A 24,555-nucleotide genomic window follows, 5' to 3' on the forward strand; every position below is an offset into this window, starting at 1 on the left:
ACACACACACACACACACACACACACACACACACACACACACACACACACACACACACAGGATCCAACATATACCGACTAGGCATGGGCCAATATTGACTTCTGACGATATCATAACCGTGACGAAAAATATCACCTTATCACTGTATTAAAATGACAGTGCCTAAAATGTCCTTTTTTCAACAAATACAAAAAAATTGGTACATTAAGAAACATGTAACATGTTAAGTTTAAATAAATAAATGTTAACATTGTTCTTCTGTTTTAATTCAATTTAGTAAGACATAGTAAGTCCCATCACTGGTGAGCTATTTTTCGAACAGACCTGTGGGCTACTCATCTTGTCCTTTGGGCACCATGTTGTTGTTGATTTTTTCAGGACAACGCACGTGAATGAACAAAGAAAAAAGACATGTATGTTGGAGTTTGCATTCGGAGCTTTCACATTAGCCCCGCTCCACATCAACAAGGCCTCGTTTGGCCCCGGATGTTCTCTTTATCCATTCGACTTTTTCGGGGCCAAGCGGTTGCAAAGGAGCCAGTTTTCAGAACCATCTTGAAGATTGTTCTAAGGCGTCGGCTCTCTGCGGCCGTGTCATCACTGTTATCTGATTGGCCGACAGTGATGCAGCAAGGAACTCTGCTTCCACATGCCAATTTCCTGATTTTAGACGAGCAAGACAGAGCCGCCCGCCAAAGTCATAAAAATACAGTAATATACATAATAGTGTTTTTCAACAACGGTGAATCATACTGACAATGCCATATGTACAAATGAATGAAGCTTGGGTAAATTTTTTTATGATTGCATGAACTGCTGGCCAGGTCCCAATCGCTTCTCCAGCCACAGCCAGGAGCCTTGCCGCCCCTGGCTTAACAGTCGTACCTTCAGCCTCGCGGAAGACGGCTTTAGGCGACCGCTGGAGGGCTTCGGGCGCAAGAGAGTGAGGACGACGAGCCACTGTCACGGAGAGGTGGCCAAATGAATGAGACTGAGCTCTCCATTCAGAATAAATGAGTGCAGGTGGCGAGCTTTGCGTGCCGCTTGCAAAATCCCAATCGCACTGTTTCATCTGCACGACTGTCTTGTGTCCTATGTGTTGTGTTGTGTTATTTTTGTTATTTTGACTTCAAAATGGCGCCGCGAGAGTGGCTGCCTTTCCAGCAGCTCCTATATTTTGTTGTTCTACTTCTTCCTTTCATAACTTTGCTGCTGTGAATTGGGAATTTCTCCATTGCGAGACTAATAAAGGTTTTCTTATCTTATCTTATCTTATCTTAAAACACAAAATACCATACTTTCCGCACTAAAAGGCGCACCTAAAACACTTCCATTTTCTTCAAAGCTCACAGCGTGCCGGAAATTCCGATGCGCCTTGTGTATGGTCATTAGAGTAATATTTCGAGACCTTGCTAGAGACATGCTTACAACGCAGAGTTCAGACTTAAGACGATCGGGTTACGCAGTTCAACACGGAAATAGAGCAGCGGCAAGAAAGTTCAACGTTAACAAGTCAATGTTATAACGTGCTTTTGGTTCAGTGAACTGTGTCGCTGCTCTATTAAATACGTTTTCCTGACATCTGATCATTCTGTTGGCATTTCCTTGAGTGTAGTGGATGCATTGTAGATTGCGTCTTATAATGGGGTGCGCCCAATGTATGAAAAAAAAAATCAAAAATAGGCCATTCATTGAAGGTGCGCCTCATAACCCAGTGCGCCTTTTAGTGTGGAAAATACGTCTAAGTATGTGTAACTGCATAAACTGTATATTTTGCTTGAAAGTGGGCGGGCAGCGGGCGTATGGCTAGAAAAGTAGGTGTCATGATGAAGTAAAGGATTGTTTCATCAAATCAAATCAGTCCAAGACGCAGTAGTAAATAAAGAGCTCACCTGGATGACTGGCTCCTGAGGGTCGTAGCCGCTGGTGTACTCAGTGTTCCTGCACCAGTCCTGCACATCAATCTCTGGCATCCCTGACAGGAGGAGCTCCTGCACACAAGCACAACATGCGGTGAGGGAAATTTATTTTACACGGTGATTAGTTGCTCGTACGGAACGTATCATCGCCAGTAATATGTCACAGCCATCTATGTATTTATGGAGCAATTCAGCATTCACTATCAGAGGTTTGTGAATCATCAAAAATAAGCTGTACATCTGATCCGGCTGTGCTGTTCACACAAGCAACAATAAGGCGCAGCTATGCCGTTCAGGCTTTGTGCCGCAAACAGCAGCAACACAAAACAATATTAAGATTATTAATATGAGAAAGCACACAAGAACCGCAGGCCAAAGCAGAGGCCCGTCGCTGTGTGTCCATGTGATGCTATGCTCATGCTGCAGGACAGCTTCATATGCACAGAGCGGAACATATTCCGAGAATCTGCTCTGAGAGAAGGAGAGGTGGATGAATATACTTCACATGTTCTCAACTTTTTCTTTCAGTAAATATGGAGTGTTACAAACACCAAGACTGACATCAGTCCAATCAGAAACCCTGAATGAACGCAGAGGTATAATCTCTTCTGAAAGCCGGGGTTACCGCATTTTGGTCAAATGAAGAAACTGCTCTCAGACCAGCCAGGAAGCAGCTGACTGCAGGCATCAGGTAGTCCATCCATCCATCCATCCACATCTAAACCGCCAATCCTCATGAAAGTCGCAGGCGTGCTGCAGCCTATCCCAGCTGGCTTTGAGCAGCGTGTGGCTACACCCTGAAATGGTTGGCAGCCAACTGCAGTGTTTGGCAAATCGGGGGTGGCAGGGCTCAGTGGTAGAGTGGTCGTTTCCCAACCCAGAGGTTGGTGGTTTGATCCCTGGCCATTGCGACCATGTCAAAGTGTCATTGAGCAAGATACTGAACTCCCAGTTGCTCCTGATGCTTTGTCGTCAGTAGGTGAATGAGGTAACAGTGTGAAGCTCTTTGAGTACCCGAGGTAGAAAAGCGCTCGACAAGTGACAACCCATTTACCATTTAGCAAATAAAAATCCATCACATGATATTATGCTCTCGCCTGACCAATAATCCCTCTCGCACCATCTGGCATACGTGACCCAAACGGCTAGTAATTGTCCACAAAATATTCAAATTTGACCAAGATTTAACAGATATATTATTTTAAACAGCTTGTAGATTGGTAGGTGTCGTGAAATGAAGAAGCTACAACAAATAAACTGCAGTATCTGCGTGTGTTCATGGTCGTGACCCTACGACAAAAATATTCGGGAATGGATATATATCAACACATTGCATTTTGTCGTTTGCAATCGGAATTCATCAAATGCAGAATAAGACCTTGTTTCAAACTGACTTATGTCAGTAGCATTCAGGGTAGCCATGAATAATTTTGTGCTGTGGAAATATAAAACAGGTTTTACAGTCAATACTTTGAAGAGGAGAAATGACAGCGTGACCGAGGTGTGTCTAACAAACGCAGGGTGGAATAATACAATTGATCCATCTGCGAGTGGGAACACTAAATCTGCCGACACACAAACATCTGATAGAGCTAAATAAGGAGGAGGGGCTTCAAGGTGACCTCAGTCTCCTGTTTCCACCCCCAAGCTAGGCATGGCTAATCAGTCCCTACATCAGAGGCAGGTGGAACAAGCCGGCAAAGCAAAGGGGTTCGAACAAGCAGAATGTCAACTGTAACAGATGAGCAGAATAGAAAAAAGAGGCAAGGACAACCACTTACCAATTCGTATTCATCAAAAAGCTGAATTAGCGAGGGCGGGATGAAAGTGTGGAATCCTTGCAAGAAGGCGTTTATCTGAGGCTGGATGGCCCGTGTCATTCTCAGCTCAGTCACCAGCTGGACATACTCAGCCTGGCATGCACGCACATACAGATAGACACGCACATACAAAGATTAAAGTCTTTGGGAAATGTACATAGACAGGTGAAAGACACAAGGCTCATTGTTACCCTGTACTTTCCACAGCTCATACTTTATAGTACAGTGCCATCAAGAGAAAGAAAAAGGTACTGCCCATGTACCCAACTCCCATTGGAACTTCACACAGTCTTTGATCATCACCTCCAAGTTTCATTCTTATAGCCCGATTTTATTATAAAAATGATGTATTCAAGTGTTCATGAACTATAACAAAGAACACCAACATTGACAAAAGACCTCCTTCAAAACATTTGCATGTGATTATTTGATAGAAGACTAAGTTGGACAAATCTTGAATTCTTTATCTCAAATCCTTTATGAAAACTCAAACACTGAAAACAAACACAATACCTCACATACATCATATAATTAGAGTTATACCCAACTGCATAAATTATGAATGGCTGAATTCCCTTTTCCTCCTCAAAGCTTTAAAAAAAAAAAAAAAAAAATCAACGGTTTCTCTCATTTAGCATTTTTATGTAATTTATTTGGTGGTGGGCTAAAAACAAATAAACAAAAATCGCGGTTATATTAACAACTGTCCTGCCACTTGCCCATAGAGTCCAGCCTGGTGAAAACGAATATACAATATCGGTAACTGCCAAAATACAAATTCCTTGTCTTATGAAGAAAATGTTGCTTTTGGTGTGCAGACTGGTTAACTATTGTTTGTGTATGTGGTTAATCACTGTACCTTATTGTCCTGAGTCACAACAATGCTTATGCCTCCTGGTTTGAGTGGAACTTCCTCCATGGCACCGAACACGTCTGTTTCCACAGAAAAGGTGAGCTCCAGACCCAGATCACTGATGTCATTGTCCAAGATCCACTGCAGGTTCTTTGCATACTCGGGATCAATGGAAGATACATCCTGGTAGTTCACTGGGATTCCTGAAACAGCCAAATGCACACATGCCCCAAAATATAAGTCACATAAGCAGTCATTTAAGCAAAGCTAGACATTTGTAAGACTTCAACCCCTGCAAAAATGGTGGAGAATTTTGTTATCGTTTTATTGGTATGAGATGGACTGGAGGGAATTCGGTTCTGTCCAGTAGCTTGTAGTCACAGGCATTCCCTGACAATATCAACTGCCTCAGGAGTGCGGGACATCAACAGGGAGGTGAAGTCTAATGATAGCATCTGGTTTCATCTGGAGATAGCCTAAGGTTGTACTCACACGAGGCGATTTGAACCGTACAGGGATTAAGATCCCCCCCTCCACCCCCAACCCCGACACATACACACAAACACACTTCACAACAGATTAAACTTTGTGGTTGATTTGAAATGAGCAAACCAATGCGGAGAAATCCTGCAATCCTAAAAGTCTGATGGACTACAGATATTTTTATGTTCATACTGTAGAAATTGTTTTACCCAGGATGTGTTTGTAGAAGGAACGGGTGAAATAGATATTAACCAGCTGCCTGTGATACAGAGCCAAACCCAAGATCTGGCCAGCAAACCGGAAGTAGTTCAGGTGGTCTGGGTTTACTGATGAGTTACTGTTGGGCTGGAAAGTGGTACCTGTAACAAAACAAGCACAAAAATATACTCCGTCATTCAGCCCAAAAACTGTCTCATTGTGTGCATTGTCATTCGGAACAGGGTGTACCATCAGCTGACTGAGTGAAGAGAGCGTAGTCTGGATTGATGATCTCATTGGACAGGATGTCAAACCATTCCCGAACAACACCCTGACCCTGTAAAATAGACAAGACAAAATAGACAAGACAGATCTCTCGCCATGCGGCATCAGTGTTGATTAATCGATTTAGAACGTCAATCATTTTTTTTCTTGCTCAAACAAAAACCAAAAAAATATGAATGCCACCATCTAAAAACCCACCATCCCCTCCTCGCCATGAAATCGGACAGCAATCCCTTGTTTCAGTTTCTCGTTGGTAGACTTGGAAACCATCTCACAGCTGCTCCGAAATATTGAGTCTGCTTGCAGGATTCCAAAAAGGATTTGACAAGAAATGGAAAAATAGGGGAAATACACACGTCAGGCAATTACTGAAGCCTAACAAGAACATAAACAAAAATTCTACTTTCATAACATTTCTAGTAATTTGCCTCTCTTCGAGGGTAAAAATGATTAGAGAAACACATCAGTGTGATGCAGAGCAGTTCTACACCAAATTCAAACCACAAGAATCAAAGAATCAACCAAAAGTGAGCTTTATCTTTATAATGGCAGAATTTTTAAAACTCTTGAATTAAATTTGTGAATGTTTTCTCAATGTTGTGGCCGGAACAGATAAGTCCAAAAGCAACACATTTTCCTTTTGTTGGGATGTTTCTTCCAAAAAGATTTCTGGCCTGTGTACCTCGATGGATGAGAAGGATATCACTCTCATTGACCGGACGATGAACCATGTCCGAGTCTGGCTGTCCGGCCAGAAGATGCTCGTAGAACCACTCACAGCGATCCTTGAATGGCTGCAGTAAAGACAAAAAAAAAAACAAAAACAACAAATCACAGAGCAACTTCACCTGTTAAATGTATTTCCACTTCGAATTGTTTTCAGGATCTAAGACTCTAAACCTTTAGTTTCAACCAAAAGCCTAAAAGGACTTCATTGGGGAAATACTCCTCCGTAATGCAGTGTTGAAGCTGAGCATTATTTGCATAATGTGTGCCTTTGTTCTCTAAGTGGGAGAGGTAGAGCGAAGGGAAAGCATTGCAGCGAGAGTGGCATTTCCTCTTGGGCTGTGAGGCGTACCGAAAGAGGAATCGGGTGAAATCAAATTATCAGGTTCAAGTCAGTAATTAAAACATAGGCCTGTTCCCAGGTGACTCATAATCCATACCTAACAAGGACTGAACACTGCAGCTCAAATATGAATACTGACAAGCAAGTAAACAACATTTTTTTGTAATTTAAACAGCCACATATATAGAACTTGAGCATAGTGTTATTAACATGGATATCAATTTCAAATACTCGTTTAAAACAGCAACACAGTTCTTAGATATATGTTATAAATGTAATTCCGTCAAGCGATTACATTTTTCAAACAGATTAATTGCAATGGCTTCCATAATCGGTAACGATAAATCACATTTTTCTACTTCTACTGCAGTATTTTCTTACGAAGCTCCGATCAGACATTTACTTGAATAAAATCTTGGAATAAATGTCAAATAGAAACTACTATATTTAAATTCAAAGAGTGTTCTTATTTCCTTCGTCCTTGAATACAATATTTCTCTACTAAACACTTTAAATCAGTGGTCTCCAAAGACTTAATACGAGTCGATGCGTTCAGCTAACAGCTATTGCCTACGGTCCTTGATTTTGCACTACGTGGGTACACCAATATACGCCTCGCCCGCCAGAACTTGAAAGAGAACCATGGCAACTGGCACCTGATACCCGTTTCGGGAACCAGAAGTGACAGCGAGACCCAAGTGTACAAAGTGTCTCCAAGGCAAGATCTCTGGTGCAAAGAGAGACTTATTACATAACTTTGACTTTTAGTGCAGAGGTACCGGGTTCGATACCAGCTCCGGCCTTCCTGTGTGGAGTTTGCATGTTCTCCCCGTGCCTGCGTGGGTTTTCTCCGGGTACTCCGGTTTCCTCCCACATTCCAAAATCATGCATGACAGGCTACTTGAACACTCCAAAACAATTGTCCCTAGGTGTGAGTGTGAGCGCGGATGGTTGTTTGTCGCTGTGCGCCCTGCAATTGCCTGGCAACCGGTTTAGGGTGTACCCCGCCTATTGCCCGAAGACAGCTGGGATAGGCTCCAGCACGCCCCACGACCCTTGTGCGGATAAAGCGGATCAGAAAATGGATGAATGGATGGATGCTTTGTTAAGCCAATGTACCGTATTTTCCGCACTATAAGGCACTTCGGAGTATAAGGTGCACCTTCAATGAATGGCCTATTTTAAAACTGTTTTCATATATAGGCCGCACTGCATTATAAGGTGCATAGAATAGAAGCTATAGTAGTGGCTGCTGTTGCGTTATGTATCCACTAGATGGAGCTACGGTAAGGGAATACAATACAATACAACTTTATTTATATCAGAATCATCAGAATCAGAATCATCTTTATTGGCCAAGTATGTAGAACACACAAGGAATCTGTCTCCGGGAGAACACGCTGCATTAGTATCATCATAATATACAGCGATTCGACAACCGCTGCAGCTGTAACAAAGCACTTTACAGAACATTTAAAATACTCTGTCCAAGAAATCACAATATTGATCCAGATATGAAGCGCATCGGATTATAAGGCGTACTGTCGGCTTTTGAGAAAATTGAATGCACCTTATAGTGTGGAAAATACGGTACCTGTTTTACATTTGAAAAATCGAATTGCTTACCAGCAATTTTTTTTTGAAAAGTATGAATACTGAAATGATACACAGGCTGATTGTACAAACCCCAGTTCCAATAAAGTTGAGATGTTGTGTTAAAACATAAATAAAAATAAAATCCAATGATTTGCAAATCATGTTCAACCTATATTAAATTGAATAAGTAAAGATGTCTGTTAATTGTGTCTTTCTTACCTGGCCCTTAATGATATGCATGAACCGTGACATCAGTTCTGGACATTCCAGCAGGAAGTGGAAGTGGTTAAAGATTATCTTTGGATTTCTATGAAGTGGAAGCAGACATGAGCAAAGACAGAAATAAGATGTGAACAATGGGCAAAAGGACAATAGCTTAAGTAAAACGATTGACATTCTTTTTTTGGTCCTTAAATCAACGATAAAGAGTCTGATGTATGACTTGGTCTACATTGACTCACCTGTTTACAAAACATTTCAGCACCTCATCATGCTTGCAGACAAACTCAATAAAGTGGGGGGATGTCATTCTGGGTGAGGAAAGAGAACAAATGATGAGTGAAAAAGGGGAGCGAAATGGACAGCAGCAACAATTCTGTGGCAGCCTCTGCTTTCCAATTAGAGATATATTACTCATCTGAAACAGCCAAATGTCTACACTGAATATGATGCATTGCCATTGCAGACAAAACTAGACCAGACTCCTAATCAAGAGCAGGGTGAAAAACACATCAAAGACAGGAAGACAAGCATCTTATTCCGGCAGGCATGTCAATACTGGAATTCCATCGGCTGTTAATTAAGTATACGTAATGATCTAATGGAGCGTAATTACAGACTGGGGGAGAGTTTAATGTCATAATGTGTGGAGGTAAACAAGGACATAGATAAGACAACTCAAACAGAGGGCAAGGGGAGGGGAAAAAAATATTCCAAGTACTGAGAGGATTCAAAGATGCAGTTGTGCCCTCTCATAATACCAATAGAGTATCAATGGTAGTTTACCAAATACAATCTTCAAACTGTCCATCATATGATTGTTACAATCCCCTAAGAGGCCTACTGCTTCACATTTAATTTTAAAGACCACAACAACACTCCACTAACTCCTTATATCGTGAAAACTGTCCAGTCTTTACATCACGAGTTCACCATCCCCTGTGGCAAAGCAGTGAATATTCAGTCACTGTTGGAGGTTAGCTCCTTCCAATAAAAATAACGGAAAAGCTACTCTTCATTAGCATTTTGAAATGGGATGAAATCATTCTGCATAAATTAGTTAAGACTCCAGTTCAGAGATTCATTGTTGCTGAACAGGATCATTTACAACAAAATAAACGCCTGCATTGTGGTCTTAATACGCTTCAAAACCGCCCCATGAGTTGTGTTTGTCAGTCACAGTTCTTTTATCTGTATTCTCTGTGCATGCACAATTTGCATTGTTGTATTAACATATCATCACTGACAACTATTGATCATTTATTTTCGCACTTGCCAAACCGTCTGTGTTTCCTCTCCATCTCTCTCTCTCTCTCTCTCCTTTGTCACTCTCATCTCAACCTTTTGTGGCAGATGGATGCCCTACAATCTTTTGTTCGGGTTCTGTTCAGGATTCTATGTCCTTGCTTTTGTTTCAAAAGTGCTTGCTCGTGAGACGTTCAGTAGGCTTTCTTTGGTTCCGGTCTTGTCCCATACGGAAAATGACTTAAGGTCACTTTTGAGCAATGTTGAGCTGTCAGAGCGAGCAAAACCTCTGCTCGCCTAAACATCGCGCACTGTTGGCAAGAGGTGAAAAAGTGGTGTCCACTGCTGTATTTAAATTTTTTGCGTGATAATTGTTTTCACCAGTGAACATTTGGGAGAGCCCTGAAAAGGCAAATTGAAGTTTGAAGTGTTGGAATTGTGTTAGTGAAAGACAAACTAAGTCACGTTGATCATTTTGAAGAAACCATGCCTCCACATAAAATCCCCACGCTTTGTTTGATTTAACTCGCCATGAGTACTTGTGCATTGGATGTGTCTGCCGAACTCGGAGTTACCATTGCACTTAAAACTTGGGACTCCACATCCGAAAAACTGCTGTGGGAGTGGCCAGCACTTCGTCACGGTGCACTGAAATCAGATGGCCCGGATGCAAGGAAATTCAGTTGGGAAGAGTTTCTTCAGGTGATATAGCAGGGCGTCTTTTTGTGACTGGCTACAAGTCAGCCGTTTGATAAGTCATAGCTCAATAAATATATGTAATTTTAGCTTGCAGTATTAAAAAAAAAAAAAAATAGATTTACACGAGCGGAAGGGTTCTCCACACTGCCTCTTATTTTGCCTGTGGTACGCTGGCACCGCTGTTACATGCCGGTAGGAGCCTGTGCCTTTCAGATGTCGTATTTGAAGGCAAAAATTCCGGTTTGATTATCACATCACATAAGTTTAACGAATCAATTTGCATACACCCCATTACGTAATCCGCAAAATGAAGAGCATGGCAATACTGCTGGTTTGGCAGAGGCAATCTTGGGTTCACTCAGTACATCAAGTTCCGTATCTGTTGAAAACGTTTTGGAAACAGTGTTTAATTTATAGTGGTTGATGAGTATTGCAGGTGTTTGTTGTTATGCTGTGGACCAAAGTGTGTCCCCTATGTCAGACTGGGGCTTTCACCTTTACCTTGCGTAATTCTGTACCACTACAAGTCCCCTACAGTAAAAGCCATGCCTTCTCTGTCGATTGGTAGTCATTGCAGGAGACAAACCCTTGTGGCATCTGGCAAGAGCAGCACATGTAGAAGGCCTGGATCACAGCGCTGAGCCGATTGGCGGTCATGGAGATAACGTCTTCCCCATCAGCATACACTTCTGTTTCCATGACAATCTGAGGGTCCAGGGAGGTGGGGAGCTTTGGTGTGGTGCTAGAGTGATCAACTTCCCGCTGCTTTAGAAGCAGGGAGGCTATCTCACTGTTGGAAGAGCTGGATGAGGGATTCCTGTTTCTTTCTAGTTCGGTGGAGATCAGTACGAGCCACTCATCCAGGGAGTGCCAAAGCAGCTCCAATGGCTGTAAACACAAACAAAATGTGAGAGGTGAATGGGATCAACCAAAAAAAAAAAGCACAGGGAATGTTTCATGACAATATTATAAAAGAGGAACTGATTTTGCCTTCAGGGTATCTTCAGGTATCACAGCTGAATTCTAACCTTGAGTTCATTTTTCATAATATCTGAATTGAGAGCATTTCAAAGGAAGCTCTTTCTCCATTAAAGACCAGTGCTAAAACATTTTCAATACTAACAAGGTCCTGAAGATTACCTGTCATGCAGCACCACCCCACACATTTTAAAATCAAGATTTTTGCAAATAAACAGGGGAAAAGACAAAAAAAAATCACATTTATTCCTAATGTTGTGAACATTTGTAATCATACTCAAAATGAACACAAAGTCAATGTTGCTCTTTTGGTTTCATTTAATCCAGGGCAGTACGACTGAATAACAACACACTGTTACTCTACTAGACGTCTTATTTATTTTTGTTTGTTTTCAATGCATGTTAACATGTATCTATAAATTCTTATATCAGGGATACTTAAAGCGAGACAAAACACCAATGCGTTTTAGCAATGCTTGAAACATGTTGCGTCAATTAGGCTGCAATGAATAGTACTAATATAACGGGAGTGTATAATTCCCAATGAAACAGCGCATGATTACAACTGAGGAGAGAGAGGCTCAAAATGTCAACTAGAAGACATACCGCTGACATGGAACATGGATGTGATTTTTGACACCAGCATGTGCAAGCATCTTGGAGTGCCAAAAAGGAAACAAGACTGTGGCAACCATACTCAGTGCCAATTGGCTGTTTATGTATTGTGCAACATTTTGGGACTATTAACATCATGCTAGATTTAACTCAGCTCATATACTATAATAATAAAAAAAAAAAAAAACAACAACAAAAATAACCCATGTCTGAACTACACATTAGCATTCATATACATGTAAATAATGCTTAAAATAATTACATTTGGATTGCTCCTTTGACCTTTCATTAAAAAAAAAAATAAAATTGTAAATTTCATTCATTCTATTTCCGATCCTGATGAAAACTAGTAATTATGTCATTTGAGTGTAACGGTGTACAATGAGAGTACACCTCCCAAAAAATATTTATATATTTTTTAACTACATTTTTTTTTTAACTGTCAATTTGTGTGAGTGTGTTTGTGTCTATAAATATTATGCAAGGTTTGCACACACGTGCCTAATGGTGTCTGTTAGTATCTTCACATGGAGAAGATATCAGTGCTGGCACCAGAGACAGCCAAACCAAAGTTCTGACATTAGGTCACCAACATAACGTCCATGCGGCATCGAATATGTTTTTATTTTTACCGTAACAAATTTTGACCCAAATGAGGACTGAAAACTGACACTTGACTGATTATCATTTAGTTTGAACTCTATTTGTTGTCCACTCAATATGCACCTGCCATTCACCTACAAACCTTGATTTGAGAACAATAAATGAATACATGATGAATGACTGTTGTGTTACTGGCTACAATGCATTTTGTGCAATCATTCTGTGCAGAAATGCCGAAACACATGAGACACTAAACGCTGAACATTTCCAGAACATTAATGTTTCATCTGGTGAATCCAAAACTCTGATCACAACTGTATTGAGCAGTCAATAAAATCCAATGCACGCGACTCCTCGAATTGCCGTCAATGAGTATCGTGGGTTCAATCTGGCCATTATTGTGCCGTTACACTGTACAAGATCACTGTGATCAGTTAATCCAAAGACTGATGGATGTAGATGTTGAACTGAAGCAAATTGCACATTCAAAAAAACGGAGGTTGACTCTCATATTTCGTTAAATGGATACTTCATTAAATATAACGTTTTTCATAATGTACCGGGAGTTGCTTTGCAATTGTATGTGGATAGCATTAAAACAAAGGGGATACAGATTGTGATTTACAGTTATTAAGCTTTGATTTGAACTGTTTGGCCTACTTGACCTCAAATTATGCTCTATGTTACCTCTGAGGTACAAAGACTTTGGACACCACTGGATTATAAAATGTACATGGATACTTCCTGATATGTTTCTTCACATGTGCGGTAAGGTGCTGTGAAGTTGACAGCTTTGCAACGCCACAAAACCTTCACAAGTAATTTTTTCGGAGGATCTTTGAACGCTATTTTAATTCTTAATCAGATAGAGTTGTGAATAGAATCAAGCAATCATACAAATCAAGGAAGACAAAGCTTTGGGTTAGGCGATAGGACAACATTTAGTGGAATTTGAGATTTGTTTCATATTGGTTTTTTGATTCTTGACTGATGGCTTGCAGTTTTATTTCAATTCAGAATAATGCTGAATGATTATACTTGAGCTAGTACTGTAAAAAGATAAAATATGGACCTTATTGCCTAATCCAAATCTTATTTTCAAATGGTTGTATTTGAAAATAATCAATGCAAGAGAAAAGAGGTTAAATCAAAAAGCCCAGTTCATTGATTGTATGAAATGAAAACTTCTGATTAGGGTCCATTCATAAAACGATTAAATAAAAATGAAGGAAATGGAAATGTCCATGGCTCACATCTAATATAGCAGAAGCTGTCCAAGTGTCTTTTGGTACAGCCTCCCCTGGTCTCATACGCATCTGCAACCAGCAGTAAAATGCAACCAGATGACAGTTATTGGAGGATATTGATGCATAATGTATAAAACATGAAAAATTTGTTATTATTAGTAATGTAATAATAAATATATTGGATGCTCAAATGTTTGCTTCCGTCTGACAATGGCCTCTGGCATACAGTTTAATCAAGCGTTGAGTATCTGAATGCGGATAATATTACCCTAACTACAGTATTTGTGAAGCCAGTATAATTCTAAAATGGATATATATATATATATATATATATGTGTGTGTGTATATGTATATATACATATATATGCAGGGGCGCACAAAATTGTGGTGTGGTTTTCAAATGGGATGCTAGTTGGTGGTTTATATATATATATATGTATGTGTTTTGTGAACAACTTATTAAGCAACCAGTTAACATCAGTAACATGCCTCCAGCCTATGATATGTACTCTGCTGAGTTCTGATCAACTTTTTTTTTAACAAGAAACTGTGGATCATTCATAATCACAGTATGTACAGTTATTGTCAAACTTGTAATATAAATAAGGAACAATATACTCTTCGATTAAAAATGGCAACATTTTATCTGCAGGTTGTTATAGATTCCCAAACACAATCATTTGGTCCTCTTACATCAAAATTCGATTTTTCAAGTGTTCTTGGAGGTACGCAATAAGTCATCTTTCGCCGTCCTCAGTATGAACATGCTTTGCTACTTGGCAATGAGGGTTTGCCAAATGAAAGTGCTTTACTGCCATCTCTCGGTCACAAGTATACTGATGCGCACAGGCACACATGCACGCGCGCACGTGCGCGCACGCGCACACACACACACACACACACACACACACACACACACACACACACACACACACACACACACACACACACACACAGTGGCCTTGAAGCAGCATGTCTGTGATAGCGGGCATAAATTTAGGACATGGAACACTTTACAGATTACAGTACACTGCACCACCAGTACAAGGCACCAACCAACCTTAAAGACCTGACTACGGGGAGTCTTGTTGCCGTTGTAGCCCATATCATTGCCATTATTGGGTGACGAAGGCCCCAGGCGGAATACATGGCAGAAAATGCGAACAATCCTCAACAGACTTTTCATCTGAGCATCATAGCTGCTGGATAGGCTGTGGGAGGAAGGAGGTAGGATGATAGCATGATAATTTGCTGTTTACGTAATGCCTCAATGAGTGGTCAAAAGCATTCATTTACTCATTTGTAAAGAGTGCCAATTATTTACTTGGAAAAGGTGTTTATCTGAAAGGGTGCCTGTATGAGTGCAGATGCTTGTGCAGGCATGAAACCAGGTATGCTGCTCTCTAGATTACTATGGGATTGGAATCTGTATTGCATTAACCCTTTCTATGCAGGTATCTTATTATTCTACAAATAATTGTAACCCTACATGTTGTTTCTGCAAATGCGAGGGCTCCAATTACACTACCTCAATTCCATATTTTTAATTGCTACGGTGCCGTATAAGGACGAAGCTGATTCTGTGGGTTATACAAAAAGTTTGGTTTGCATGTGTGTCCCATCTTTTCATAGGCACACGCAACTCTTTTTCTCATTTATTAATGAACCGCGGCAGTGTATAATAGTCGCACCAATAACAGCCATGGAGCATTAATGCTAGCCGGTGTGAACATGCGCATTTGCTTATTGCTTGCTTTTGTACCACTGGTTCTGCAAACATTCATTACGCTCACCAGGAAATAAAAGAGAATGGCGACCGGCAGTACCTATCTGATTCGAGTGTCAGAATTGACAGCGGGGCCAGCGTAACTTGTCTGTATCTCTCCAATGCTTGCAGGTCAAGAGAGCGTTAAACACGTTAGTTTATGTGCATTATATAAGATTCATTAATTGGGGCTTTGATTTAGGTGAATGTTAATGAGATCAGTTGGAAAACAACAATTGCTGAGCCAAGGTATGTATTTTTCATCACAAAAACTCACGGTTAGCCAGTAAACAAAAACATCATAAAGTATGAAGACTGTACTGAAACAATGATCTTGTCTCCTCTCATTTTAGTCACAAATGCACTGAAATGCACTTCAAAAGGACGTACTTCAATTACCTTTGTTCTAAAATAATCACTACATTAGTGCCTTAAAAAAAATAACGGTACTAACATTTATCGTGCTACTGTCTGTGAATATATAATCAGAAAAAAATTGTCATCATGACAGTCCAAGTTTGTTGTATGTATTATGAATTGAATGATGGTATGAAAAGCAGTGAACTTCACGTGGTTTACACTACAAGGAACTATTCCCGCAATCGCCATCAACCACATTAGTGCGGTAAAAAAGGAGAAATGACTGGCAAATCACATGCTGTATTGCTGCGATGACGTCACACGATTTCCAGAACTCACGGACATATTAGCGTGGTACGGACCCACATGAAGCGGAAAACGCAAACCAGAGTGTGCGTATCAATTAGGGTACACTTGACTCATGGAAAACTGTACCACCAAGTGAAAATGTGGCTATAAAGGTATTTGTTAATTTTATGTTGTTTTTTTTGTGTCTGTTTTTTTATGCTTTGGGTAAAAAAAAAAAAAAAGAGCTATTTGGTGGTGTCATTTGTTTAAGTGGATGCTCTGGAATCAACTGAGACATCTAGTAAAGGACATTAGTTGAAGAGGCATTTTACTGTCTGCATTTGTAAAATAATCAGAATATACAGGTATTTAATTTTGTTCAAAAGTAGCAAAGCTATTGACTTAGATGACTTTAAAATCCTACCTGAGCAGCTTATGTCCATTAGTGGTGGCAACTTCAGCCAGACTAGTCAAGATTCTCTGATAATTACTGTCACTCTGCTGAGACACATGCTCCAAAACCTGCCTGAGCTACACACACACACACACACACACACACACACACACACACACACACACACACACACACACACACACACACATATCTTTTAACATGTACTCGGGAAGAATGATGAATGAAAGAATTCCCCAGTCCCAAATTTATCAAACCATATTCTCTTTTATGTCATCATTCTGTGTCATCTGAATGAGGATCTGGAAGAGTCTGCTGTGGTGCTGAATGAGGATTTCACAGGTCTCCCCGTATCCGCCCTTCCAAAAAAAAAAAAAAAAAAAAATGTACAAACAGTCGCAGAAACTGAACAGAGCCAGGGAAATTGGGAACTGGGTAAGTTGCAATGCTAACCTGCACGCACAAATCGAGAGGAGTGATTCCATTCTTGTCAGCAAGGTATTTGGCTCCACGAGAAAGCAGGATCTGTGCTGTGTCTCTTTGGCCATGACTGCAGAGTTGTTTGAGTATAAAGGTTAGTGTACTCACCAAAACTGAAATGCTTCTTTTTTTCACAGGAGGATTTTAATTGAAGATAATATTTCTATCAGTGCATATACATAACATGAACATGAATTGACTGTTGGCAAACCTGCAGGCAAAGTAAAGCGGTGTGGCCCCTGAGACGTTTGGTCGGTTGATGTTAGCTCCACTGTCCAGGAGGCATAACACCGTCTGACAGGACATGACACACATTGGTCATACTTGGGGAATTTGGGAGAAGGGTAGAACTGAAATATTGCCATGTGAGCTGGGAAGAAAATATATATATGGGGAGGATCAAAATTTGATTATTTTTTTTAAAGTCACTCACCCTGATTCGCAGGCTGCTGAATTACAATTGCCAATTTGGGTGCAGATCTGTGTATACGGTTTATGCAACGGCACATCACTAATCACCGTCATGACGGGGCCAAATTCATAATGGTTTGCTCATAAACACATATTCAGAAATAGGAATCTCACTAAAGATGTACTCAGTTGTGTCATTTCACACTTAATGGATGGGTAGGCACTCAAAAAAATTGTATTGAAACAATTAGAATTTCCATAATATGCACCCTATGAAAACTAAGGCATATAAAATAATGCTATCAGAAACATTTCAAACTTGAAAATGGCTTACAGTTTTGTGCCCATTCTGACATGCTACATGCAATGCAGTTTGCCCCATGGCATCTTCAACATCGACGTTGGACACATGCTGGACAAGATCGTACAGCAGCTCAGTCCGCCCATTCACTGCCAACCAATGAATCTAAATCAGAAAGGCACACAAACAGACAGACAGTGAGAGAGATCTGACGACTAGTGAGTAGATAAAATAAAACAACTTCAGTGACCGCATTTTCTACACAATAAGGAGCACCTAAAAGCATTCAATTTTCCCAAAAGCCGATGCGCGCTATAATCCAATGCGCCTTATATATGGTGTTCGGTACAATCTCTCTATAGTCCCCATTGAGTTGTTTCCCAGTTAATGTTCTTATGCCACCTAGTGGTGATTATTAGCAGGAAACAATTGTAACCTAATCAGGGTTCTGCCCAACACTAATTGACATGTGCATTCGCGAACATACTCAAACAGGCAACTACTTTGAAGAAGATAATACCAAAACCATAGTTAATTACTGACGTAACGAAGGAAGAAGGAGACAAGCAAGACTTCTAAGGATATTTAGCCCCTTGTGGATGTGAGCCCACGAGGTTCGTGTGCCCTTTTGTTTAATCAATTGTCTTCATAACTTTTGTCTTTTATTTATTGTTTTGTAATGCCATTTGTATTTATGTTTCATGTCTGTGTTTGTGACTAGTTTTATGGCTTTATTACAGCTGCAGCGGTTGTGAAGGCTATCTGTGAATAAAGCTGTATTGTATTGTACTGTTTTGCCTTTAGCGTAGCTCTATCTAGTGGATGCATAGCGCAACTGCAGCCATTATTGTAGCTTCTATTCTATGCACCGTATAATGCACTGTGCACTATAATTGAAAAAGTTTTGAAATAGGCCATTCATTGAAGGTGCGCCTTACAATCAAAAGACCCTTATAATGCAGAAAATACGGTCATTAAATAACAGCAATGATTACTCGGATTTTGATATAAACCAGATGACTTTTGGTCACTCACAGCAGTCAGTCCCTCATTGTTGCAGATGTTGACGTCAGCATTATACTCCAGTAGTTTGCCCATACATTTCTTCTGGCTGAAAGAAACAGTTGGCGTTCAGATTACCAAAATGTACTCTGCTTTTAACAGAGCAATTTATTCTACTTAGTATATTTATACACCCTTCAATCAAGCACTGATTTGCCTCCCTTGCCCACACCATTTTTTTTCTTTTAAAAACAATACGAAGATAGGTCGGACCAGGAAATGAGTTTGTATAAACCAAGATAAAATGGATTTTGAAAAATGGGATTTAATTCTTCAGGATCAAGACACAGATTTATTTGAATTCTTTCTGTCTTCAAACTTTAAGAATGAAGGAATGTAAGAATGTAACTAAGAATTCAAACCCAGTTATGAGTTGTCATTTTCTTATTGATGCTGGAAAGCAGTTGTACATACAGTTTGATATTTTGATCCTTGATTAATATATTTTTATCAAAAACTATCATCTTTTTTTTTTGTTCTCAGGCAGATTCCACTCTAACAAATCACTGCTTTTCATTTTACCGTCCAAAATTTACAGTACTCCAACTGTTGTCTTTTTCTGTTTTGAGATTTAACTGTTGGACTGTATACTATAAGGTTTTTTATTTTTTTTATTTTAACAATGATAAAGGACACAGTTCATGTCAATTCTTAGATTGTACAGCAGGGGTGTAAAACTCATTTTTGTCATGGGCCACGTTGTCGCCATTGTTTCTCTTGGAGGGCCATCAAACCATATAAGGAAGTCAAAAATAATGGTTTATTCAACTATTGTTTAAGTGACTATAATGAGGGGTTTGGTAACAAGAAAATGCTGACAAGTTATCTATTACATGTGAGAATTTTAGATTTTGTAAGATTTGAGCAAGCATCAAGCATGGATGACGTTTGTTTTCACGGGCCACATAAAATGACGTGGCGGGCCAAATCTGGCCCCCGGGGTCCTTAATTTGATAGCAGTGATGTAGAGCATCCTCCTTAAATTCGGAATATTAGTATGGAGTATGAAAAATTATGGACCTAGAACTACCTATTTAACCAATAGAAGTGCCGTTAATTAAAAAAAATAAAATCTTGACCGAGGTATGAATAATCTGGCTCTTAATTATAGCTATTGTTCATCCTGGGACATCTATAAGTGAATTCACAGGACTTTCATTCAAACACCAAATGACAGACTCTTACCCATTCCTGGCAGCGAGATGCAGTGGGGTACAGCCTGAGATATCCTGGTAGTTTGGGTTGGCACCTCGCTTCAGTAGTAGAACAAGACACTCCACTGATCCACAGCTATGTCGAGACAAAAAAAATAATAATAATGTCAGCAGAAGATCAAACAAACATGAAGATTCAAAAAGCACTAAACTAATTAAAAATAGCAAATGCTAATAAAAAAAAAAAAATCTTCAATCCAGCTTGCAGTTCCTTTTCTCACACTTTTACATTCCGTTTTCGTTTCAACCTCAAACTTCCTTCTGTCAGGAAATGTCATAAAAATTTTGCTTTTTTGTAATCATGTACCAGTACTGTAAATTTACAGAATAGCATTCTATTTGAACAGTACATTGAGGCTATAGTGTAGCTCTCATGAAACATTTTCCCTAGTCTTACATTTATTAAAAAAAAAAATAATACAGGCACTTTTTGCAGGTTTTCCATTGAACAGTACTGTTTGGGTTCAGCTCTACATCAATTTGGAGTGGTCTACACTTAAAAACAGGACCACGAAAATCAAACCATAGTGAATACAGAATTTGGAACTAGGACAGTAAAAAGCAAGAAAAGAAAAGTAAAAAGGCTCACAATGGATGAACATTAATTATTTTGAAGTTTTGACACGAGGAAAGACATGGCTTCCTAGCTCCAATAAACCAAGACAAAACTCCAAAAGACTAGTATTACAGTCTCAATTTTTAATTATTACTACCGGCCTATTTAGTATCTCTGACAGGAGTAAAAGCGTTTTGGCTTCGCCCACCCAGTGTACTGTAACTACAACAGCAAAAAAACCAAAAAACGGGAACCGGAGAAAACAAAAATGAGGGGGCCCCGATTCAAACTGTGAAGATGAGAAAACTACAGACTGAGGATCTAATTTTTTAAAAAATTCAGAATAAAACACAATGCTATGATTCAAGTGTACGCCTGTACTGTTGTTGACGTTTGAATTTGCATCAATACTATGATAATAGCGTGGTAATTTTGGTCCAGATAATTGTGACGTGAAATTTTCAAAACCCTTTCATATCCACAAACTACCAGTTGTAAATCATTCGTACCAAGACGTATTGAGAATAGTATGTGCTGGGCAGTGAGAAAAGTGCAATTTGACAGAAAAAAAGAAGGTCTTACTTGGCAGCAATGTGAAGCAGGCTTCTCTTTACACGTCCAAAGGCATAGTTTACATCAAACTTAGAATTGAGTAGCAACTCTGACACTGACCTTTCGGAAGGAGGGGGGACAAAGATTTTGTTTTCTGAGGTAACAACACACTCTCGACTTCAACGTGCAGAATAAAGAGACCAAAGATGGCAAGATACTGTACAATGGAGCTATAGTGGGTAAACCTGTTATGTAACAAATGGGTTATTTTAAATGCGTCAACACAACAATAAGCTGTCGATGGATTTTATATTTGCTGAATTGCATACCTGTGTTGGTCAGCCATTACCATTGGCATTAGTGTGTACACTGCAGTTTCATTATCTGTGGACACAAAAATGAAGAAAGGAGGAGAGAATTGTAGATATGTCACTTAAAATCAGAACGATGCAAACATTGCTCTTCCAAGTTTATTTTCTGCCATGGATGACACAGTGTGACAGCATGAATCCAATCTAGGGGAGTGCTGACGATTGGTCCCCAGGTCATTTGGGGTTGTGTCGCACAGAGAGTGACATGACTTATTTTGGATCCATATGTGCCGATATCAAAAACGCTCATTTCTGCCACAAGATAGGGGTTTAAAAAAAAGCCCACACACTTGCAAAAATAAGTAAAAAAGCTCATTTAAAAAGGGGGACGGGCCAAATGAAACAGAAAAAAAGAGTCTACAGTTCCCAAGAAAAAGAAAACTCCATCCTTACAATATCAGCACGGTGCACGTTTATTGCAAGGGTATTATGCATGCATCAAATCTGCTTTGAGTAATAGGTAAAGACACTGTATGGCAGGAAGATATTGTTGAAAAGTATACGCCAATATGAGTATTTCATATCAGTCGGTGTTGATATTTATTGAATGTTAATAATGTATTTTTTTTAACTCTTCAAAGTAAGGACGCGATGGAAAAAAGGCTGAATTTAAGCTAGTATCACACTCAAGACCGTTGGCTAAGGTAGCTAATGCGCGTTCATGTCAGCGTTTGTCTTTAACATTCAAGTTCTCAAATGTCTCAAACTTCCTCCTGCTGTTTGCCAGGCATTTGCCAAAATTTAGTTTTTTCTTGTTCTGTCAATTAAGTACAGAAGAACATCTAGCAAACATTTACGACCTTGAACGAACACTGTTTTCATCACCACTCACAGACGTTCGCTCCTCAGTGGGATAAGAGCTTTCGGTAATTTTATTTTTAAGTATACTGTAGTTAACCTTTTAGTAAGAGGTCAACACAACGATGAAAAAGGCAAATTATATATTAGTCTATCAATAATTGTTTTTTTTACATTTATAAAAAAGAAAACCAATTACATTGATTAATGACTAAATTAAAACACAACTATCAAGAAAAATGCCATTCAAAATATCTTCTTTTTTTTTTCAAGGAACGTACATATATATGATGCATAATGTACAATATTGTTAACATCTATGCTCCTCCAGCAGTGCACTGTAAATGCTTATTTGTGGAGGACAAACAATACTCCAAAGCAGTATTGTTGATGCAGTTACATTAACCTTCATTTGTTGTTCATATAATGCGAACTAATACTCTCTTGGAGTGCATCCATTATAGTGCATGCATACGGCCTATTGTAGCCTTGTCAGTGTTCTGGGGCAAGATAATGAACCGCCAGTTGCTCCTGATGCTGTTGTTGTTCTTCTAGGCCAGGAACAGTTGGACGCTCAGGGCATTGCAAGTCGGCGTATTGTCATGATGAAGCCGTCACAAGTTGTCTGGCCACAACACTCCCCTCTTCTTCGACACAGAATGAAGCAAATGCCGCCAGATCTCTTTGATGATGTGTGGTGAACCTTTTCTATCACACCTCATATTTATGTTTGTTGTGAATTTTTATTTTGTCTCAATGCCAGTCCATCAAAATATGTCTCTACACGAAACTGGTCCATGGCGCAAAAAAGGTTGGAGATCGCTGGTGTCAAGGATATTTGATCAATATGATGAATGCATTAAGGTTGGTCTTACGTAGCAACTTTCTGTATCAGGTGGAGGGAGGGACAAAACAAATTGATTCATTTTTTTTTTTAATTGTGTCGAAATGATTGTTGACTCCTTGTGTCCTGAAGCAAATGAGTCAAATGTCCAACAACCGGCAGTGGCAAAGGTGATTGTGTCCCAACCAGTTTGTGGTAAAAAAGAACATTTTAGATATGGGAAATTGAGCAACGTCCAAAATGACGCCTACTATGACAAATACTGCAGACTGGATTATTTTGGTCATGAGGAGATCGCAATAGGGGCTCAGAACATTCACAGAGCTAGGAGATAAGGAAAAATCAATAACTCTAGTCAGGAATTTTCCAAAATATATCAGAACCGGGAAAACGAGTCCAAGTTTTCGAGGAAACACGTCAACAAATGTCAATCACACACTGCTTAAACTCCGATACTATTAAATATTCACACGAGCCATTTCAATAGGTGCAATAACTGTACTAGAAAAAAAAATCTGCTTTTGGAGGGACACATTTATTTTGTCTCGTCATTTGTTGCCAAAGCATAATTAATGATACTGTACAACTGGATCGGAGCACATACACTCGGCATTCATATACAGAAGAAAGCAGTAGAGTGACGTCGCTATTTCCGCCTGGTGATCATTGCCAAAGGCGCCAATGAGTGTGTTACCTTCGGGAAGTTCCACAGTCCTGGCACGGCGGAGGGAGCGGGTCAGTCGATTGAGCTGTACGTTTAGCTGCTCCATCGCCCGTTCCATCATAGGTGGGCAGTCAGCTCAGAGAAATTGCGGTGAACCACCGCGTTGCCCGATAAATTTATCTGCTCCAAATTCGAATAAGTTGTACCTGGGCGTCGCCCATGGGCGCTGCGGGGACTGGTCTTTTTCCTGATACAGTACACTGCTTTACAGTAAACTCATTATTTCCCTACTGAGCTGCCTTCCTTCACGCCAACGTTTACTGCCCAGTTCCATACTTCCTGTTATGATGACGTTTAACATTCGTAGTCTTCCCTGGGTAATGTAGTCTTTCATGGTTTCTCGGTTTAATGTTTGTGTCCGTACAGGGTTCCCAACTTCCATCCTCTCATGGCTGCCAACTTCATCAAAAATAATGATCATCATTCATACAACCAATAACTATTTATTCATGTTCCAAATTGAAGTGAAGTACATGTGGGAGCGTGCACTTCAAAATCTTACCAAACAGGTCCCTATTAATAAATGACACACAGACTAGCATATGTGGAGGTGGGATGTGGAAGTGTGTGTGTGTGTGTGTGTGTGTG

At 39.8% G+C, this 24,555-nt stretch overlaps 1 protein-coding gene across 2 annotated transcripts in view; it reads right to left on the bottom strand.

Moving 5' to 3' along the window:
- Positions 1 to 24,250, bottom strand: part of hace1 (HECT domain and ankyrin repeat containing E3 ubiquitin protein ligase 1) — a 30,197-nt gene extending 5,947 nt beyond the window's left edge. Inside the window, exons 1-22 of one of the 2 annotated variants that reach the window (XM_019880067.1) lie at positions 23,938 to 24,250; positions 21,560 to 21,614; positions 21,261 to 21,350; positions 20,094 to 20,198; positions 18,882 to 18,957; positions 17,880 to 18,011; positions 17,346 to 17,428; positions 17,108 to 17,204; positions 16,912 to 17,013; positions 16,667 to 16,773; positions 14,890 to 15,040; positions 13,836 to 13,898; positions 10,973 to 11,274; positions 8,685 to 8,753; positions 8,443 to 8,530; positions 6,241 to 6,352; positions 5,757 to 5,854; positions 5,523 to 5,610; positions 5,285 to 5,434; positions 4,599 to 4,795; positions 3,701 to 3,832; positions 1,893 to 1,991 (exon numbers count right to left, since the gene is read on the bottom strand). In XM_019880067.1, coding sequence (XP_019735626.1) covers positions 1,893 to 1,991; positions 3,701 to 3,832; positions 4,599 to 4,795; positions 5,285 to 5,434; positions 5,523 to 5,610; positions 5,757 to 5,854; positions 6,241 to 6,352; positions 8,443 to 8,530; positions 8,685 to 8,753; positions 10,973 to 11,274; positions 13,836 to 13,898; positions 14,890 to 15,040; positions 16,667 to 16,773; positions 16,912 to 17,013; positions 17,108 to 17,204; positions 17,346 to 17,428; positions 17,880 to 18,011; positions 18,882 to 18,957; positions 20,094 to 20,198; positions 21,261 to 21,350; positions 21,560 to 21,614; positions 23,938 to 24,028 — 2,487 coding nt within the window. In that variant the 5' untranslated portion in view covers positions 24,029 to 24,250. The remainder of the gene's footprint in view (positions 1 to 1,892; positions 1,992 to 3,700; positions 3,833 to 4,598; positions 4,796 to 5,284; positions 5,435 to 5,522; positions 5,611 to 5,756; positions 5,855 to 6,240; positions 6,353 to 8,442; positions 8,531 to 8,684; positions 8,754 to 10,972; positions 11,275 to 13,835; positions 13,899 to 14,889; positions 15,041 to 16,666; positions 16,774 to 16,911; positions 17,014 to 17,107; positions 17,205 to 17,345; positions 17,429 to 17,879; positions 18,012 to 18,881; positions 18,958 to 20,093; positions 20,199 to 21,260; positions 21,351 to 21,559; positions 21,615 to 23,937) is intronic. The other variant, XM_019880068.1, reaches the window with a different exon arrangement.
- Positions 24,251 to 24,555: the final 305 nt, after the last annotated feature.

This window comes from Hippocampus comes, unplaced genomic scaffold (genome assembly GCF_001891065.2).
Source record: "Hippocampus comes isolate QL1 unplaced genomic scaffold, H_comes_QL1_v1.1 scaffold135, whole genome shotgun sequence".
In the NCBI taxonomy this organism is placed as follows: Eukaryota; Metazoa; Chordata; class Actinopteri; order Syngnathiformes; family Syngnathidae; genus Hippocampus; species Hippocampus comes.